At 38.2% G+C, this 20,152-nt stretch overlaps 1 protein-coding gene across 1 annotated transcript; it reads right to left on the reverse strand.

The window, feature by feature from the left end:
* Positions 1-286: 286 nt before the first annotated feature.
* LOC122295937 (protein TSS) lies at positions 287-13,706 on the reverse strand. The gene is made up of 23 exons (XM_043105215.1): positions 13,072-13,706; positions 12,742-12,803; positions 12,441-12,533; positions 11,709-11,781; positions 11,206-11,577; positions 10,667-10,731; positions 10,398-10,529; positions 10,148-10,189; positions 9,545-10,069; positions 9,319-9,476; positions 8,593-9,115; positions 8,340-8,402; positions 8,155-8,256; positions 7,361-7,681; positions 7,179-7,271; positions 6,983-7,084; positions 6,770-6,874; positions 5,558-5,691; positions 4,432-4,615; positions 3,903-4,034; positions 3,705-3,817; positions 2,974-3,052; positions 287-2,877 (listed from the first exon to the last, which is right to left on the reverse strand). Exons 1-23 carry the CDS (start codon positions 13,139-13,141, stop codon positions 769-771), a joined length of 5,652 nt encoding a protein of 1,883 aa, XP_042961149.1. The 5' UTR covers positions 13,142-13,706; the 3' UTR covers positions 287-768.
* Between the last annotated feature and the right edge of the window lie 6,446 nt (positions 13,707-20,152).

The following is a 20,152-nucleotide window of genomic DNA, read 5'->3' on the forward strand; positions in this document are numbered from 1 at the left end:
AATAATGATAGGTAGTGTATAGAATTCCACATTGTTTACAAATGAAAATTTATTGCTCTTAATAATTTTTCAATGGAATTCCAATTATATCATTCTACTTTTAGAATATAGACAATGTGATTTGAGCCTTCTATTGGAATGTTACAAATGGTATCAAATCTTATATATCTCAACTAGAAATACGAGGGAATTGTGCTGGGTTACATACAACGGACTGACTCAAACAATATGGAATCTCATATACCACTTACTCTAATTACTTATCAAAAGGGGATATCACATCAAATAGCAAGAAAATTGAATTTATTTTGCAGATTTTCTGGAAATCATAATCGGTCCATCTGTTTCTGTTATAACGCGAAGACAAAAGATTACAGCAGAGGACAAAAACAGTTCAAATGAAATATATATATATATATATATTATTAAGGAGATCGACTTAAGTCACCGGAGAACTACTCAAAAGATCCTTCGACGTCCGTTATTTGTTTCCTTCGCATGCCTGCAGCCTATTTAACTCAACGAAAAAAATTAGTTCTTCTCCCCAAACCCTCGCCTCGCGACTGCAGATCCAAACCGTATGAGTGTATTCACAATGCATGGGCTTGCAGTCAGTTATGCTGCAGAAATAAAAACTTCATCACTTCATGGCTTGGCCATCCATAAGTCACTGTACGTTACTTTATCACTTTCTGTTATCTCACAGCAACTCAACCATGAGCTGTGAACTGATAAGAGCCGCATCTGAAAAATAAAAATTCATGTCCTTCAAGTTGTAACCTCAACAATCTCGGACTCACTGTCACTGTAATCTGCCCAACATTTAGTTGGTTTTTCCTCTGTAATATTGCATGTTTCTGTTGCCACAACAGTCTCGCCAGCTATTGAGTCTATTTCTGTGGTCTTTTCATCATTTTCGGGATGGTTGTTCTCATTGTCGACTGCTTGATCTTCTTGAAGTGTCTGCTCAATTGGTGGCTTTTCAGGTCCAATTTCTGTAGAGGACTTCTCACTACTCACTTCTGCTGCAGCTTCAATTTTGGTTTCAACACTGACGTCAACATCGACAACAGTTGGTGAGTCTAGTGAGCTGACCGGAGATACTGGAAATCCATTTTGCATCACTGGAATACCGTTCAATGATGCTGGATAACCATTTGGTGACACCGGAACACCACCATTTGGGGACATGGGAAAACCATTTGGAGAAGTCATATAACCGTTTGGAGATACTGGATAGCCATTGGTAAGCCAAGGTTGTCCTGGTACAAACTCGGCAGCATGTGGGTTCATTATTCTCGGAGGGCTGAAGTGATTCCCATCTCCAGTGTGTTCCGCACTGTGGAAGCCAGCTTTGTTACGTGGAACCCGATTTCCTGATCTGTTGTAGCCACCAGATAGCCTTGGACCATATGGAACCCTCGCTGTTGCCGAATGATGAGTTGATCTACGCACTGGATTGATTGAAAGCATGGGAGGAATATTGACTGGTGGGGGCAGAATTCCTCCATGATCTTTGAATCCTGGGGCTGGAACTGAGCCAAATACTGGAATTGTCGATGGATTGAATGGAGGTGCAGCAGCAGAGAGTTTCTTGGTTGTCTCCTTTCCAGGTTCTTCTTCATCTTGCTTTTCCCCTTCAGTTGGCTTTGGCTCAACACCTAACTCAGCATTGGGCAAATCACGTTGATTTTCATCTCCCTCTGCCACATTTTCTTCAGAAATGGAGGCACCTTTATCAGGCAAAAGAGTTGTGTTTTCAACTGAAGCAGACCCTGAATCAGGGGGGGGAGTGGGACAACCATCTAGCACCCCTATCCCCAACACTTCACTTTTCAAAGCACCTGTGCTTGAATCCTTGTCGAGATTCTTATTCTCGTGAGCTGCATCACTTCCAGCTTTTGCTTCGGGGTCTTTAACAGTCTCACTCTTTAATTCAGCCTTTTCAGTCACCATTACAATATCTTGAGCAGCACTCTTTACAACCTCGAGTGGTTTTGTTGCCACAGAGTTCTCAACTTTTGTTTCTTCTAATTCTTCTTCTTCTTCTTCTTCTTCATTGATGCTGCCTTTTGTTCCCTCCTTAGAAACCTGTTGTTGTTTCTCTCCTTTGGGGTTGCTAACTTTTTCTTCCTCCACATCCTTGACACTTGCCACAGCTGCCTCCTGGCTAATCTGAGGATTTTGTTCGTTCAGAATATTCACTTTTGGCATCTGTTCTGCCACTGCCTTGACAATCGTTCCAGGTGGAGCCAAAGCAACTTCTTTGTAGGAGAAAAGTTTTCCGGCTGCGTGAACACTAATTGAACTTGCCACAGGACTAGACTTAGCAACTTGATCAGCGGGTGCGGGGCTAGAAGGTGCTGACTTTTGGGTAGCTAACTTTTCCGCCCCACCCACTGAGGTGCTAGAGGTTTTCATCTTAGGACTGAAGCTTGCACTCTTAACAAATTTCTTTGTAGTAGGAGGAGCAGGTCCCGTCGAAGCAACAGGCTCATTTTGGATTGCTCTTGGGGATGTGAAACTAGTGGACTTTCCACGGTATCTTGATGACTGGGTTGCATTCATAAAGTTAGTATTTAGTTTTGCTAGGCTTGGCCTCCTTGAACTAGAAGACTTGCGAGCTGTAGGTGACCGACCTTTAGGAACAGCTTCTTGCCATCCTTCATCGGAGATTTCATCTTGTGCTGTGTCATCATTATTCAGCATCAGTTTATCAGAAATAAGTGAATCAGGTTTTTCCTCTGGAGGTTGTGCAAACTGAGCTTCAGATTTGTTTTCTTTATCACTTGAATTTTCTGCACTGGGGTAACTTGGTGACAGAATTTCATCCTTCTGATATTCCTCTGAGACTGTTTCCCCAGGTTTGCCTTTTACCTGTATGATAAAGAAAATTCAGATTACTTTGGAAATGAGAAAAAAGTCAAGTTGTAAAGACATAAGAAAAATAAGCTACAAATGGAGCTTTTTGACCTTGGCACGAGCTTTCTTTTGAGCATCTCTCGCTTTCATATCTGCATCTGGCGTAATATAATCCAAAAGGTCCGATACACTAATCCAAGAAGGGAAAATATTGAATCTAATTGTTAAGATCACATACAATAAAAAAATGAAGAAAATATTCTCAGAACTCAGTTTCCAGATCTAATTTGATTAATTTTAAAAACGTTTATGTAGAAGTAACTCCGAGCCAACATTTTGATGCATATATAAAAATATATCATAGGTTTCTAAGTAAATCCACAATCATCACACATCCACAAGCAGCAGAAACGAAATAGTATGGCAAAAAGCATATGTTAACAAGCTGCTGGAAGCCTGTCAGGCAGTTATTTGGTTTAAAAGATCCTTTTTACCTATATGTATTTTATCAAAACCATTCATTTTGATCATATTGGTCATCCCCAAAGTTATCACTGAACTAAATGTGATCCCTCCATCCCTCCCTCTCCCAAAAAATGAAATTTCAGGCTCTGCCTCCGAGTCTCACTAGTGCTAATGCTAGAGATCTCTGTTGACTTATCAGTTAACTAATGAAGCCATCTACAGAAAAGCAAAAACTTGTAACGTATAATAAGCAGGTAGAATGCATATTAATTACCAATTATAATCCTTTTGGGATTTTCAACAATAGTCATAGACAATAATTTGAACAATATGGGGGACTGAGAAACATGAACAGTTATTTTTACTGTAACTATCACCTCAAATGGCCTTTGCTGGAGATTGAGGCATCTGGTTTTGGGGTACCATGACGTGCAGCTTCTTGCTGCTCCAGAGCCTTGGACTCAAAGTACTCGAGCCATGCAGCCGCATCCTATAGAAGTCCGTTGCACAAGCTTGAGGAATAATGATGACTACAAAATTTGAGATTTAAAAACAAATGCCAAATCTAACGCTACCTGTGTTCGTAGATCCTCGGACCCAAGTTTGGCCTGCAGTATCTGTAGGGTAGTTTGTTCATGCTGCACACTTAAGGAGTATGCCTCCATCAAGGAGAGAGCAATTGCTATTGCATGATAACTGGCAGCAGTCTGCACAAGCGAGACTATTGTTAACATGCAAGAAAAGCCAACAAAGACTGTTGCAACAAAATCATGCCCTTGAGGATTAATTTTTCTTTGATTTGGCTATTGAAAGCCCCAGAAGAGAATTTTGAATAATTGAAAGTTAGTTAGGTCATTAATAAGTTACGTTACATCGATTATTTTCAATATAGTGAGCCTTGACATTTAGATTTCAATTGCTTAGTGTTTCAACAACAGTCTATTAATCAGTGGAGAGGACAAGCATTAGATATGTCATGGTTAAGCTGGTAGCTATAAAAACTATTTCTTGTCATACTCAACATGATATGAGGAAGTAACAAATGACTTTAATCATGGGTTGACATGGCACACCAATGTATTAAAAACTGCTTGACTCCAATACCTGTATATGATCAGCTCCAAGTAGTCTTTGGTTACATTTCAATGCCTCGTGGAGATACCTAAGAGCAACGTGGACGTTCCCCAAACCTTCTTCCATCATGGCTACATTAATATAAGTGGCAGCAGTATTTGGATGAGAAGGCCCACATGTTAAGTGCAAGAGAAACAGAGCACGATTGACGTACCTAGAATCAGGAATAGGAAGAATAAGCCATCATTTGGATGCAGCTAAAAACTTAAATAAAATTTAAAGGTAATTCTATTAATAAAGACATTTTATTCTATACTTTCATATCCATCGGCTGGTGCTCCTTGGTTTCATTGTATACCCTTCTAATTTTCAATTTTCTTGCTTAATTGCATGTTTCACTTGACAAAAGGATATAGCACATCGCCCATTTAATTTTATGCCATGTATTTCTCTTCATTCTTCTGAGTATAGACTCCTAGGGACATGAGTGTTATCATTTAAAATTCTCATCTTTCCCCATGCATGAATTTCTTTTAAACATATCGAGTAAATATTTACACATTCCCTAGACACATTTCAGTCACCTCAAACAACAAGGTTCATCTTCTGTAAGCCTCCAATTATATGATCAAGAGCTCTTCACAAAAGCCTTATTGGGTTGTCTGAAGGCTACCGTTCAGTGAACTGAAAGTCTGAAACAGATAAGAGCCGTTTGTAACTCTTCATGGTTTTATTAAATGTTATTATACCCATTATAAATCTTGTACAACTTCCTTGCAGGTGATATGCACAACTTCCTTGCAGGTGATATGATGCTGAAGCTCTAGGAACTAAGAAAACGACCGATATTTTGAATGCATATCATCACATGGTAAACCCACTGAACAATTATGAAGTGATTCAGTTGCTTCAACAGACTACTGCCCTTATGAGCTTCTTAGTTAAACAGTTGTGATAACACATTACACTATTTTCTGAATAATTAGCATGGCAGCTCCCAATTTTAATGGCCCCCATGCATCACCCATATAGTCAAATTCCATTGTGTAAATATGTTTCCGATACTAGAAACCAATGAAAAAACGAGTAGAATAGCCACCATAATCACAAATTCATCTGGGCAAAACTTCTTTGATTAATAATTATGGAAGCATACTTCAAGGCCAACTCTGTATGCTGAAGTCGATAGTAAAAAACAGCTAGATCTCCATAACTTTTCATTGTATCAGGGTGATCAAGTCCAAGCTCTCTCTCATTAATATCCAATGCTTTTTGCTGATATATAGTTGCCTAAACAAGGAATAAGGTCAGTATATCAAATAAGTCCTATGATTACATTGTTGAACAGGAATCATTTGGCATCCATCAAAGATGTTCAAATCTTGAAGTTACACTAAATAAACTACTTAGAATAAAGTGTTCAGTGCAGTTCAAATTTTTTTTTTTTTCGTCTTTTGTGAACCTAACATCACAATTTCTAAAAAACGTGCAAGCATGCAAAGCTCATGCTTTAGAGTCCAAAAGTAGTTGCAAATGCTTATTTCTTTTGGCAAGTTGGTCAACAGGATGCAAGGTTGTGGATATATAGTTTATCATGCACCCGTTAAAAAAAAAACCACATTTTACAAAAAATGCTTGTAAAGCTCCATATTTTCCAGCGAACCTTGGCAAAATTTAGGAAAGCACATGCGAAAACTAGCTAAATTTGTTTATTAGAATGAGCTTCTGATCCGCAAACTGATAAGTTAAATATGAAGCTGAGGGTTTTCCAACTTCCTATCAATGGCAACCAAGGGGAAATCCCTGACATTATTATAATCTGACTGAAAACCAGTTCAGAAAATTTAGGATTTAAGAACCAGATTAAACTTACTGTTTATTTCTCTCTTCAAAACTTGAGCATTTGTATGCATGTTTAATATATAGTAAACCAATGGGTCTAATATCTATGACTATATTTGGAGTGTAGAGGTTGTGGTATCAAGCAAATCAATGGCAAGACCCATACTTGCATATTTTCCACGTGTTTTTATGCCATTTGGACTGCCAGCATGATTCTTTATGTATCGAGGAGTTAGAGCTAGATATGAATCAATGTTATTAACATTTTAATTCATATACTACCAGAAAAGCAAAACAAAACCAAATTATAGGCAGGTTACAGACTCTGTAGAAATCTGTTACGCATTCCACATGAACATACTTGTTAATCGAACTTTCATGCTACATAGACCCAGATAATATCGAATGCATTAAAAACAAGATGCAAAGTGTTTCAGCGATCCAGATAAGACATAGCATATGCCGGCATAGATCAATAGTCATGCAATCCATGCACAGAAGTATGCATATACTTTTAAGCATATACCTGATTGAAGTCCCCTGTATGATAAAGCACTACAGCTAGAAGACTATATGCTCCAGCTGTCATTCGATGATAAGGACCACAGACAGACACAAGTTTTGAGAGTGCCTTCAAAATTCCACACGAAATAATATTTAATTAATTGAAAATTTTACAGAGGAAAAGAATATAAAAATGAAAGACGAATAGGACAAAAAAGAGAAGTTTTTTCCATACCTTAGTGCCATAATTAACAGCATCCTCCAATTTACCCTTATCCAGGGAAGTCTTGGAAGATTCCAACAGTGTACGTCCATCAGCAGATGAACATGCAACATGCTGTGTGAAATGGTCAACATTGTCAAAGGACTGAAAAAAATCCTAAAGAGAATTACACTTCCTATTTTTAAAGTGAACTGTTAATATATGTTACCTTATATACGGGGACCATGCTAATGACATCCGACTTCTTAAAAGGTAGTGCACCATCCATATCATAGTCCCTAGGAACAAGCTCAAGTCCAACCTGAGAAAAGATGACTCCATTTAAATCAGGAGACAAACTTTATTCATTTTGAGGTAAGACAGATAATAACAAGAGGATCTAAGTCAAACCTTGTGGCACATTCCACGAAGAATGGCAAACTTTCTCAGCTCCTCTGAGCTTTCATATTTCCAATGCCAACCGAATCTCTTCGAAAGGAATGTTTCCACCCACTTCCATTTTAGCTTATCATCATTAATAATTTCAGCATCAGGATTTTCAAGTGACGGTGTTCCTAATAATAAATTTAAACACGATGCTATTGCCTCAGCCAATTCAGCAACATTATCAACCGCAGCTACAACAGCTTGCAAGATGTGCTTGTAGGCTCGAACAATCATCTCATGTATACAGAGTGATTGAACATGAGGAAGCTTGTCAGCAAGTTCAACCTACAATGACACGGAAAACTTGCTTTCAAAATTGTCGGTCCTGCTAGATATATAATTCTTCAGAACTGTGGAACATGAGTAAGCAGAACTACTCGCATAATTGACAAAGGCGACAAGGTTCAGCAGAATTTCTACTGTGCCACATGAGTAAACATAGGATGGTAAGAAGAAAATGATCTGAAATATATTTGAAATGTAACGGAAGGAAGAGATCATAGGTATTGATAACTTGAGACTTCAAACATGTCGAACCTATACAAAGTGATATCATGGGTAAACAACCTATTATGGCCTTTTCTGACCTCTACTTTGCTTTTTTTAGTTAGATCCAATGCCAGTTGTTGGTTTGCGAAAATATTTGGTGGCATACGGGAGTACCGTGTAAAAAAAGAATCCCATCAATCCAATCATAATGAAATGGTCAAAATAGAAGTACAAGAACTTAAACAAAACTACTAGAGTAAAGTAATTACCACGCGCCCTAAGGAACACATTTGCAAACCCCTGGTATGCATAAAATCTGTCAATGTCCTTCCATCAACGGGTGAAAGTTCAAGTGACCCAAAATCTGCCACCTAAAAATTTGAAGTCACACCCATCAAACATATTGAAGTCAACGACCATAGAGGGGAAACATTTTAATAATTTGGGAACTAACCAGCTTTGGAAGTGCAGTATCAGCATAGTATTTATGAGCCATTTCAATCAACCCCTCGGGTGCCTGAAAATATGAAGGCACAAGACCACGTGTTAGAAAGCCTACATCAGGATGAAGCAATTAAACAAACTGTTGCAGAAGCATATATAGATACTAATGCACAATTACCAATCAGCTTTCAAGGAAATGAGGTTCAAGAACTATATATATCAAATTCGGTTTACTTATTCTCGAGCAAACACGGCTTACAAACCTTATGGTGAAGGCCAGTCTCTGATTCTTTAAGGCGCAAATATGCTGACTCAGGAAGTAGCTTTTTCCACATGATTTCCTTCTCCTTATCTTGTTTCTCCAATTCCTTCTGACTAAGGTTATCTGATTTCTTGTTTAGGTCAGGGTTGTTACTCATAGAAACTTCCTTCCCTGCCTCAGTTTTGCCGCTCCGAACATCTGTTTTCTTCTTGATCTCCTTTAGCAGTCCACCTTGCTTCCCAAGGCCTTTTACAGCAGGCTCAGGCTTGGCTTCTTCAGCTTTCTTAGACTCAGTTTTCCCTGAAGCCTGGTTTTGCAAATGTTGCACCCAACATGCTCCGAGCTCCCATCTAATAGACCTAGTCTGCTTAGTGGGTTCTTCCTGCAACTTCAGCAAACTTTCTTCCACCACTTTCCTAACCAAAGACCTAGCAGCACGTAAATTTTCTATATCTGTGCTCTGCAGCCGTTGGCCAATGCTAGATGATAGAGGTGTGGGAGGCTTGTGTAATAGCATCCTCAAGCTGAAAGGTAACTCATAAAACAATATATCAATTAATCATAATACCCTCATGAAGGAAATGCACTTTATGCCTACAAGGCTGCCAAGTTCTTTATATTGAGTACACAGAATACACGTTTTAATAGTGAACAAAGCAATAATTTCCAAAAACACAAGACCACATGATTACAAGAATGGATATGGGCCCAAGATAGATTGACTGACCTGTTGACATTCAAGGCATTAGCACCTCCTTCAGGCTGATCCTCAATGTCAATGTCCTGTGGAATAGGATTACCCTCCCAATTCACCTCAGCTGGAACTTTCACAATAGCCGTGTAGCCACAATGTCTAACTATCACAACACTTAAAGTAGAAGTATCCTACAAGACCAGAAGATAAAGTAAGCAACAAATATAACAATTTTGGACAACTTAATTTATTTACTCACATGGACAGTAGCACTCTCATCAGCAGTTATGCCTTTTAATAAATTTCTCTGAGCAAGCTCTTCTTGTGACATTCCAAGGACCTGAGTCCCATCATTTTTGCAATCCGACTTCATACTCGCATCAGGCACATCCTTAGTCACCTTAATAATTAAATCTCCAATTCTGTCCTCGTGCAAGATTGAAACAGTGGGATATTTCCAAGAGCATTCATTACTATCAATGAGACTCTTGATTGCGGCAACAGCTTTAAAAACTGACACATCGACGAATAAACTATGAAGAAGAAAGGCTTTCCTGTCTCGAATTTGCCTCTGTTCTGACGTTTCACAAGGCATTGCTGCCAGAATGGCAAATTCCTTTGCCCACTGCCTGTGATCATGTTTTCCATCTCTTCCTTGCCCACCCCCATTTCCTCCCCAGTTTTCGTCTTCCATGGGAAGTGGTGGGAAAACAGATGGATTGTCGGCAACAATTGGAGGGACAACCCATGTGTTTGCACGAAAACCATATGGAAGATTTCCAAACTGAAATAAAATGTGTAAATGTGAAAATATTTTCTCTGATTAATATCAGTGCAAAATTATATTGCAAGATATACATACTTTATTGTGCTCTGTGAAAGCTTTCATAAGGCCTCTGTATGCCTGCAAGCAAAAGAATAGTATGACAGCATGCAGAGAAAGATTAAACAAACCTGACACATGAATAACACTCAACTACATACAGAGAAGGATTAAGGAAAAAAGACAAAAAAGAAAAAAAGAAAAGAAAACGAAAGGAAGCTTTACTAGAGAAATAGATCCAATAGACAAAACAACTGACAGAAGGAAGGGGGAAGAATTATAAACTTACAGTATCAAAAGCCCTGCTTATCTGCTGCAGTAGACCCACCAAAGAGTGACTAAGAAGAAGGCGTTTCCCAGTGGGATAGAATCCTTTTCTAGATGCAACAATTGTTGTTGGCTTCCCACTGCAAACTCGAACCTTCACAATTGAAGTTGCACATTCATATCAAACAAGTCCGTGCATTAGTTAAATATAGCCAATGAGTTCAATGGATCAAAAGTATAACGGCCTCATTCCAATAAAATTAAACAATGAAATGGGATAGAGAGGCTTACATCAATCTGAAAGAAATCATCTTCCGTTTTATCATCAAGGAAGGGACGCGTAGATCTTCGAATGTCTGCAAAGAGAACCCAAAACACAGTCAACAAACGAGCCACATGTTTACCTTTGCAAAAAACAATTTTGCTTAGCACATTGGTCATTAAATTCAACCACAAAGTTTCCATCCATATTTTCAAGTGAAGAAAGAAATCAACCGGAAAAAATCCGTATCAACAGGGCTTCCGAGTGGTTGAACCACAACTATCAAACAAGCCCACCATCTTCCGTGAAATTGGCGTGGGCAGAGACCATTTGACACTACTAATCTAGCACTAGCTATGTAAACTTGCAATAAGCACGACCTATAGGATATAGGTTTCTCCCAGACATGCACTAAGCTTAGGAATATATTGATTGGTTGAAGGACTTGGGCACAAATGCATTCCAAAAGTAATAACAATACCAAAAACAATTTTAAAAAACGCACGCACGGACCGTGAGTGATTTCCACAAACAGTTTGTACAAAAGTCAGTGAGAGAACAAACTCACAGTGAACTGGCGGCGTGAGATCGGAGAACGAGAAGAAGTCGTAGAACTGCCCGAGCCTCGGCGGCGGGCACATCGACACCGCCACGACATCGGATTTATCGGTTCCCTCAGGGACGTACTTACTAGGCACCTGACTGACAACTTGCTGGGCCGGACCGGACTTCTTCTCCGCCAGCTTCGGAGTCGGAAGGTCGCTCACATTGTCCAGACTCTGGCTCTGAGAAGGTTCTGACTCGGAAGTTCCGGGATCTTTCGACTGGGCTCTGACTGGAGGCTTCGGCGAAGAGGACGGGGACCCGAAGGCGGTGGTGCAGGCCACAATGTCGAGGAGTCTCCGGACATGCGCGATCGCGAGATCCTCTGTGTAATCCTCTGCGAAATTCGAGCCGAGTTTTATATATTTAAAAAAATAAAAAATAAGTGGTGTCAGTGATCAGGTGCGGTGGAAAATAGTTAATGTAATTACAATGTCAAATCTAGGCCGTTAGAAAAAGAGACCGTACCTTCGACGATGGAGAGGTGGCACGGTTTAAGTGAGACGATGTCCACGGAATCTTTAAGCCGCGATCCTTTCACCTGAAACCGTTTTGGTCGTTATTTCCGGTATTAGTTCCTACGTGGATCACCCAGCTCATCATGGTGTCCACGTTGGGGCCCAAGCTATTAAAAAACCTTTTTTTTTTTTTTTTTTTTTTTTTTTTTTAAAAAAAAATGCCCTGGATCGAGTACCTTGTCCGATCCATATTATTATTTTTATTTAACGATTAAAAAGTGAATTTATGAGTTTTTTTTTAAATATTTAAAAGTATTTAAAACGTAATTAGAAAATAAAAAATGTATTTACTTATCCATATAATAGAAATTACAATATCATATTATAGGATGATGAGAAATAGAATGATAAATAGATTTTTTTCAATATAAAAATTATAACATCATATATCATAAAAAAATTATTTGTATTTATTTTTTTATGATTCAACTAAATCTTAAATAAATAAAAAGGGGGAGTTTTGATGTATATAGAGAAATTCAAATTAAAATAAATTAATTGACATTCTTTTATTCATCGTCGGTTAAGAAAATAAAAATAAAAATAAAAATAAAAACAAAACAAGAGTGCAAAAGCGGACAAAAGTGGAAGGACGAAAGTGGTCCAACCGGAGCTTGGTAACAACGGGAGGAAGTACAGCACAATAATATTGCGGAGACGTGGAAAGAAGAGAGGGTACTACCTCGTGCGACAGGGAGAAGTTGGTCAAATGACATGTCTCAACATGGACTGCTAACAGCTTTCTCAAGTCTAGCATCTTGTCCGTAGATATACCCTGCAATTAAACATATCAATTCATACCCAACAAAGCCTAAAATTTAAAAAACGAGATACACACGGCGCACGCCATGAACCTAAACCGACGGGTCCCAGAACCCAAAACCCACAACCTTATCTTGAGAAACACAAAACATGGTGTTCACGACAATGGTGTGGACGTTTAAAGAGACAATTAAGAACACGTGAAAATATGGTATTCAAACCTTGAGGGTTACTTGTGCATCGTCTGGTGTTTCAATGGTAATCTCTGTTACATTGGGCAAAACTGCATGTACAAAGGATATAAGAAGTGTAGTATTAGAAACAATGAAGCTGAAGAACAACCATAGATGGAATCCAGCAGCAGTGAATTGTTACTCAATTCATCATGGAACTGGCTTTCAGTTGTAAAGAAGAGATGAAAAGGTAAAACACTGAACAAGAGAAGTACTGTGCTTTTGTCTGTTCCAATTAGGAAAAAGTAAGTAATCCAAAAGAAGAATAAACAAGTTGTCATGTTGAAAAAACTGGAAAAATTAAAAAAAGATATCGACCTTTCTCTTCCTTTTTCTTCTTCTCTCCCTTTGCTTTATGTGGTTTCGCTTTGCCTGTTTTTGGAGCCATTTCCCTTCCAAACTTCTGGGGTTAGTTTTAAAACCTTTTTTTCTTCAATTCTTGCTTGGAAGAAAATGCCAAACTACTATGACTTTAGGCCTGAATAGAATAAAGAACATAAGAATTCCGATTCCCTCAGCAAAAGTCAGAAAGTATCCGAAAGAACGAACTCAATCTCAGCAAACAGTACTCCGTATTCGACTATAAACAAAGAACTCATATACCCAGAAATTATAGGAAAAAGGGTGGTTGGGCAGCTAAGAATTTAAGAGGTTTTGCGAATGGCAGAGAATTGAATCTAAGAGGGAAAAAATGGTGTTGTCGAGCATATTAAAGAGGAGCTAAGAAAAGTGGGAAGAAGATTTGCTGGGGACAGAGAGTGAGGGAAAGACTCTGAGAAGAGGATATAAGAGAGAGAGAGAACAAGAGATGGATAGGATAGATAAGGTGAGAGCCAAGCCAACGCTCTCGAGTCTCTCCTTGAGCAGGAGCACAGAGAGAGTGTTAAGGGTAAAGCTATTACGGACCTCTCATTTTTGTTCTGCTCTCTCACCTTAACACCTCATCATCATCTCTCTCTCTCTCTCTCTCTCTATATATATATCTCTCTATTATATTTGTTGTTTTGTCATTGGAAACTAAGAGAATCCGATAGATGGTTATCACATCTCCCATGGACTGGTTTTGATATATGGGGAGGCCTATAGCTGCCGGCCACGTGTATCAAAATTTTAACTCTTTTGAAGGAGCACACCACTGCAGTACTAGCTGCTCGTAACAGTCAAGTGGTCTCCATTCATCCCGAATAAGCTAATTGCAAGATTTGCACTTCGTAGACTTTAGGGTTGGCAGAATGATGGATTATTGAAAATCCAAGACTAAGATGTTAAGGAATTTAATACTCCGGTTTAGATGTTAGAAGTATCATCATCTATAAATAGTAATAGAATAAAATAAGAATAGCAATATAGTGAAATTGTTCGGTCGCAATTTCATCATTGGAAAGCTTTTACTTAATTGTTATCATCACATTACTTTCCTTTTTATTACGCCGTCAATCACAATAAGAATTTTCTAGTGACTAATTAATTAACAAAAATTATGAATTGAGATTGAAAATAGATCCCCTATATCACTTTTTGTATAATTATAACTTGAAAAATTAAGGAAAATGGAGAGTTTTAAGAACTAGAGAAATTACGGCAAGGAAACATTTCGTTTTAGTGGAATAGGTGGTTGGATGATAGGCGGCCTATTAGTGCATTGCATAAGAATGTGGTTGGTTCGTCTATTAAAGTAAAAGAATGCTGGGTAGAAAATGAATGGGATGTGGATATGCTGATTCGATTAATTGGAGAGGAAAAAGCAAATAGGGTTCTAGGAGTGTTATGTAAACGTATGGAGGGGGAAGATGTGTTGGTATGGGTGGAAAACAAGTGCAGTTCACTTCACAGAGTGCATGGAATTGTATTCGCATGCGGACTCCAGAAGTAAGGTGGGCGGATTGGATGTGACACTCTTGTTTGCCAAAAAAATATGTCTGTAATTATGTGGAAGGCATTCAATAATTCTTTGGGTGTAGATGCGAAGTTGAGATCAGTGGGAATACCGATTGTATTGAAATGCGATTGTTGCTTGATGGGTGGATATGGGGACTTGAATCATGTCCTTGCGACTGGTAATTTTGCAAGAGATTTGTAGAAGAAAGCGGTGGGACAGGTGGGGCTTGGCAATGTAATGATCTCATCTTGGAGGAATCTTGTTGAGCTGTGGTTTTGAAGGCTACGAAAGGATCGTAGATGGGGCAATTGTTAGGGTTATTACCTGCTGTCATCACATGGCTACTATGGTTGAGACGATGCCATGCTCGAGTAGAAGGGAAAAGTGAGTCTATTAACCAGGTATGGATACAGTGGAAGCATTGGGTTGTAAAAATTGGTGAGAAATTAAAATCATTTAAGCAGCAATCGGTGAGAAATACTCAAATACTACAAGAGTTTCAAGTTCCAATAAATGCCTCGGAGATGCGAAGGTCTCGTATTGTTCGTGGTCTCGACCAAATGCAAAATGCTTGAAGTTGAACATAGATGAAGCTTTGAGAGGAAACCGAGGGCCAGCAGGAGCAGGGGGAGCCTTGAGGGATTCAGAAGGTAACGTGAAGATGGCATTCTCAATGAGTCTGAGACATGGTACTAACAATTTTGCAGAACTGTTGGGGTTGTTGCATGGTATTCTGATGGTGAAGGAGCAAGGAATAGTGGACTTTGTTGTTGAACTTGATTCATGGCTGGTGGTTCATTGGATAAATGAAAAGAGATGTAATATTTGGTACCTTGAGGATTTTTGGGAGAAGGTAATGGAGGTTTTGGAGGGACTTAATATTCATATTTATCATATATTTCAAGTAGGGGTGGGCAGCGGAGCCCTGCTGCTACCCCGCCGGCATTGCGGGTGGCGGGGATCCCCCCTGTAGTTTGACTTGTGGGTGGGGGCGGTATGGGGTGGTCCCCCACCCCACCCCGGGTTCATATATATAATTATAATATTATATTATATAATTATATAATATATTTATATATATAAAAAAAAACTCTCAGGTGACCAAAACGGCGTCGTTTTGGCACCTGAGATTTTTTATTTATTTAAGTCAATAAACTCAAAACGGTGCCGTTTTGGGTTTATGCACCATTTTGGATTTATTGATTTTTGCCCTAAACCCCCCCCCCCCCCCCCAAGCCCTAGTACCTGTAACCCACCCCCCCTCGAACAGAAGCTGCTCGACCCCCTTGCCAGTTGAACAATAAATATGTTATATATAGGGCTTAGTACTTCATATGTGAGGCATGTTATTAATTTATGTAAGTTGAAATTAATGAGGATTCTGAATTATTATTATAAACCTGTTTTGGAATGCATTGCATTTGGTTGGATGTTAATACTTTTCATGTTTGTTATAATTTCATATTTATTGTTTACTTGAAATAATGGAAATGCCGACAGATTCTAGTGCGAGCTCCCCTACCCCTTGTCCAGCCCCCAAGCCTAACACAAAACCTGCTTCCATAGTTTGGTCTCATTTTACCAAACTAGAAGATGGTGATTCCAATAACCCTCAAGCCAAGCATAACCATTGCAGTAAAATTTATGGATGCCATTATAAAAAATATGGCACCTCACAATTAAAGGTGCACTTAGAAGAGCAATGTAAAAAAAGTTCAATTCTAAAATCTTTGCAAGAGAATAGTCAATCTAGACTAGAAATTGGACTTAAAAAAATGAAGTATGGGAGTAATGGGGGTATTGAGTTGAAGGGGTACACGAAGTATGATCCTAAGGAGTGTAGGATACACCTAGTTCGTATGGTCATCATGGATGAGCTACATTTTCAGATTGTGGATGAGGAAATGTTCCAAGCGTTTTGTCACTACATGGAACCAAGGTTTCAACTTCATTCTCGTCACATGGTGGCAAATGATGTAAAAAAACATTATCTATCTGAAAAAGAGAGGTTGAGGGGTTTTTTGGTGAGTCAGTTTGTTTGCTTCACCACTGATTGTTGGATATCGATCCAAAATTTTAATTATATATTTTTGACTTGTCATTTTGTTGATGACAATTGGACATTGTATAAGAAAATTTTCAAATTTTGTCAAATTACCGATCACAAGAGTGAGACGATTGGGAGGGCCTTGGAGGCCACTATAAAGGAGTCGGGATTGACACGCGTTGTGACATACATAGTTGATAATGTATCGTCTAATGATGCCGCATTGGGATATCTTAAGACCTTTCTTAGAGAGGCAAATAAGATAATCTTGGGTGATGAGTATTTACATGTGAGGTGTGCGGCACATATTCTTAGTCTTATTGTCAGTGACGATCAAGACTGCTGTGAGATGGGGAGATCTTCTCCTGTGAGATTGGAGAAATTTAAGGTTGCTGCACGGCCTGCAGGCATAACATCAAAGAAGGGGTTTTGTACTGATTTGACTACGCAATGAAACTCAACATTTTTTTTATATTGGAGGTATCCCAAGAGTATAAGTTGGCATTTGCCTTATTGGGTGAGGAAGACATCCAATATGTAAAATATTTTGAAGATCAAGCGGGATTGGGGAACCCTATGACTGAGGATTGGGATGTTGTATCTACTTTCGTAAATTTTCTAAGGCTTTTCTATGAAGTTACCACGATTTTATTTGATTCTTTGTATCTTACATCCCATCATTTTTGTCAACAAATATGTAAGGTAAAAGAAGAATTAAATGAGATTATTGCGAGCGACCACACTAGATTGGGGGAGATGACATTATTGATGAGGGCGAAGTATGACAAGTATTAGAAGGGAGATTTTAATAGGGCTAATATGTTGTTATATGTAGCTGTTGTCATTGACCCCCGGTTTAAGGTGGATGGCATTGTATATGGATTGAGTATTGCCTACGGGCAAGTATGGGTGAAGCATATTGCATCAAGTGTTAAGGAAACCCCTGATAGATTATTTGATGAGTTTACCATCTTATGGGGTGGTAATATCGCAGCACCTACCCCTATTCCCCTACCAATTCCAGATGCCAGGGCTGAGAAAAAACAAGAATGGACTAAGGTGACAGGATGGAAGGGAACCTATTTACGAGGAGTACTACAGAGGCTAAATCAGAGATAAATAGATACTTTGGTCTAGATCTTGAACTATATGTGCGAAACTTTGATATCTTAGTTTGATGGAAGATACATGCCCCCAAGTATCTCGTCTTTGCACAAATAGCCCGCAGTATTTTGGTCGTTCCTATTAGTACCGTAGTCTCGGAGTCGGCCTTTAGCACCAGAGGGCGCATATTAGATCCATTCCAGAGCTCATTAGATCCTACCACTGTTGAGGCTTTGATTTGCATCTCAAACTGGATCACAGAGAGTCCAATTTATGTTTCGGATGTTATTGATTATGATCATGTCAACGCTGATGAGGAGGGTGATGATGCACCTGGATTTGGTAATGTCACTTGAATTCAATTCTCTTATTTTTATTTATTTATTTTCATTTAATTGGTGTTAATTTCAAATTTAATTATTGTAGTGATACTTGAGACGGCGTCTACAGCTAACTTCGCTGCAGTATGACTTCGTTTATATTAGACTCTAGACTCACCATTGCTCATGGTTTGCACAATTAATCCCTTAATTTATAAGTTAAAAATTTATATTTATAATTTTAATTCGTTTTATTTTTAACTTATTATTATTTCATGATTTATGATCTTGAATTTGATTCTCACATAAATCAACACAATGGAACGTCTCGGTGAACTCATCGCCACCCAAAATTGATCAAACTTCTCAATGTTATGATTTTGTTAATTTATAATTAGTTGTAATGTTAATCATTAATGGTACAATTTGTAATATTTATTATTTTTATGTCTTTGTAATTTTGTAATTGTTTATTAGTTGTCTTAATTTGTAATTTCTATCATTGTAAATTTGTAATAGCTTAGTGCATGCCTTATTTACTTAGTAGTTAGTGATGGTTATTACTTAGTACTGAATAGGCTAATAGTATTAGATTGACCGTTAAAGTTTTTGAAATTGGAACTTAATAATTAGTATTTGTATTCCTAATTTTTTTTTTCAATATTTTTAATATATAAATATTGTTGTAGTTAAACTTTTAGTAAAAAAAAAAAAACAGATCTAGATTTTGTTTCAGCATCATTCTGAGCCCAGAAAACTAATTTGGACTCAAAATAATCCAAATAATCTAAATGGACCAAGGCCCAATTAGACAGAAGCGGAGAGCGGACGAGGGGAAGTCCACCCCTGCTACCGGATAGGGTACCCAACCCCCACATAGATGGGGGCGGGGTAGGGGTGGCCCCGCGCCAGGGGGAAGGGGGCGAGTAGCACCCCTAATTTCGAGAAATGAATAAAGCTGCAAACTTTCTATCTAGAATGGGGGCGGATGGGAGGAATGAGAAGTGATGGTCGGCTCAAGAGCTCCCTCCTCTTAGAGGAATTTTATGTCTTGAAGAAAGTGGGTTTTCTTCTATCCGACTAGTCTAGTTAGTAGTGTGGGTAGCGGGGTATTTTTCTTATTGCTGGGTGTTTCTGGGTTTTTTGTTGGAGTAGGTTTTTTGGCATGGGATATTTGTAGTTTTGTTCTTCACAAATTTTCTCAGTTTTCCTCCACCATAAACGAGGGCTAATAAAAGTGGGAGGAGATCACTAATAGACATGTGATTTCCTCTCTTATTAAAAAAAAAAAAAAAAAAAAGAAGAAGAATAAGAAGTGGAGAAAATTTAAGTCTAGGTAAGGGAGAAAAACATTGTTCACTCTTAACAAATTGCATCCTTGGACTATTAAAAGGTAGTAATATTATGCATAGCTGATCTCGACTGACAAGATCACATCACTTATTTGTACTTATTTTTCATCCATCTTAACAAAATAAGAGAGTTAAAATTAGACGATGTCTATATACTGATTCTTTGTATGTATTAGTTTTTGTAGTTTGGAGTGCAAAATGCATAATCCGTATTAATTAGATGGTGGAAGGTCTTGAATTCGCATTGTCAACCATTCTCATCATTTGTTTTCACAACCTTTTTCATATCATCTCATTTAATTATTACAATTCCATCAAATTCTCAAATTTAATTTTTTTAAATTTTAAAACAAAAATAATATTAAAAAAATATATTCTAATAATATTTTATTAAACTTTTAATTTTTATATCAAATTAACTTATTTTATCTGCAAAAACAAAACAAGGCTAACAAGCTGGTTTGGAATTCAAAACCATGTCATTTGGAATTTGCACAAGTTGCTGAGGAAAGAAGTGACTATGACAAAAAAGGGTCAGGAAAATGAAATTTTCATCCACATGTGATGCCTACAGGTTTGGACTTTAATCCATTTGTGATGTCTTTTGCCAGATTTAACATTCTCTCAGCTGTCAAAACTTACTGCCATATGTAGATAAAAGTCTACAAACCTTATCAAGTTCAAGGCTATGTGGCTG

Source organism: Carya illinoinensis, chromosome 15 (assembly GCF_018687715.1).
Source record: "Carya illinoinensis cultivar Pawnee chromosome 15, C.illinoinensisPawnee_v1, whole genome shotgun sequence".
Taxonomy (NCBI): domain Eukaryota; kingdom Viridiplantae; phylum Streptophyta; class Magnoliopsida; order Fagales; family Juglandaceae; genus Carya; species Carya illinoinensis.

Coding starts and splice junctions, on each gene's coding strand:
- LOC122295937 (XM_043105215.1), bottom strand. CDS start 13,141: ATGGCTCCAAAAACAGGCAAAGCGAAACCACATAAAGCAAAGGGAGAG. Junction 10,070..10,147: donor CTTTCACAGAGCACAATAAA/GTATGTATATCT, acceptor ATTTTATTTCAG/TTTGGAAATCTTCCATATGG. Junction 2,878..2,973: donor AAAAGAAAGCTCGTGCCAAG/GTCAAAAAGCTC, acceptor TTTATCATACAG/GTAAAAGGCAAACCTGGGGA.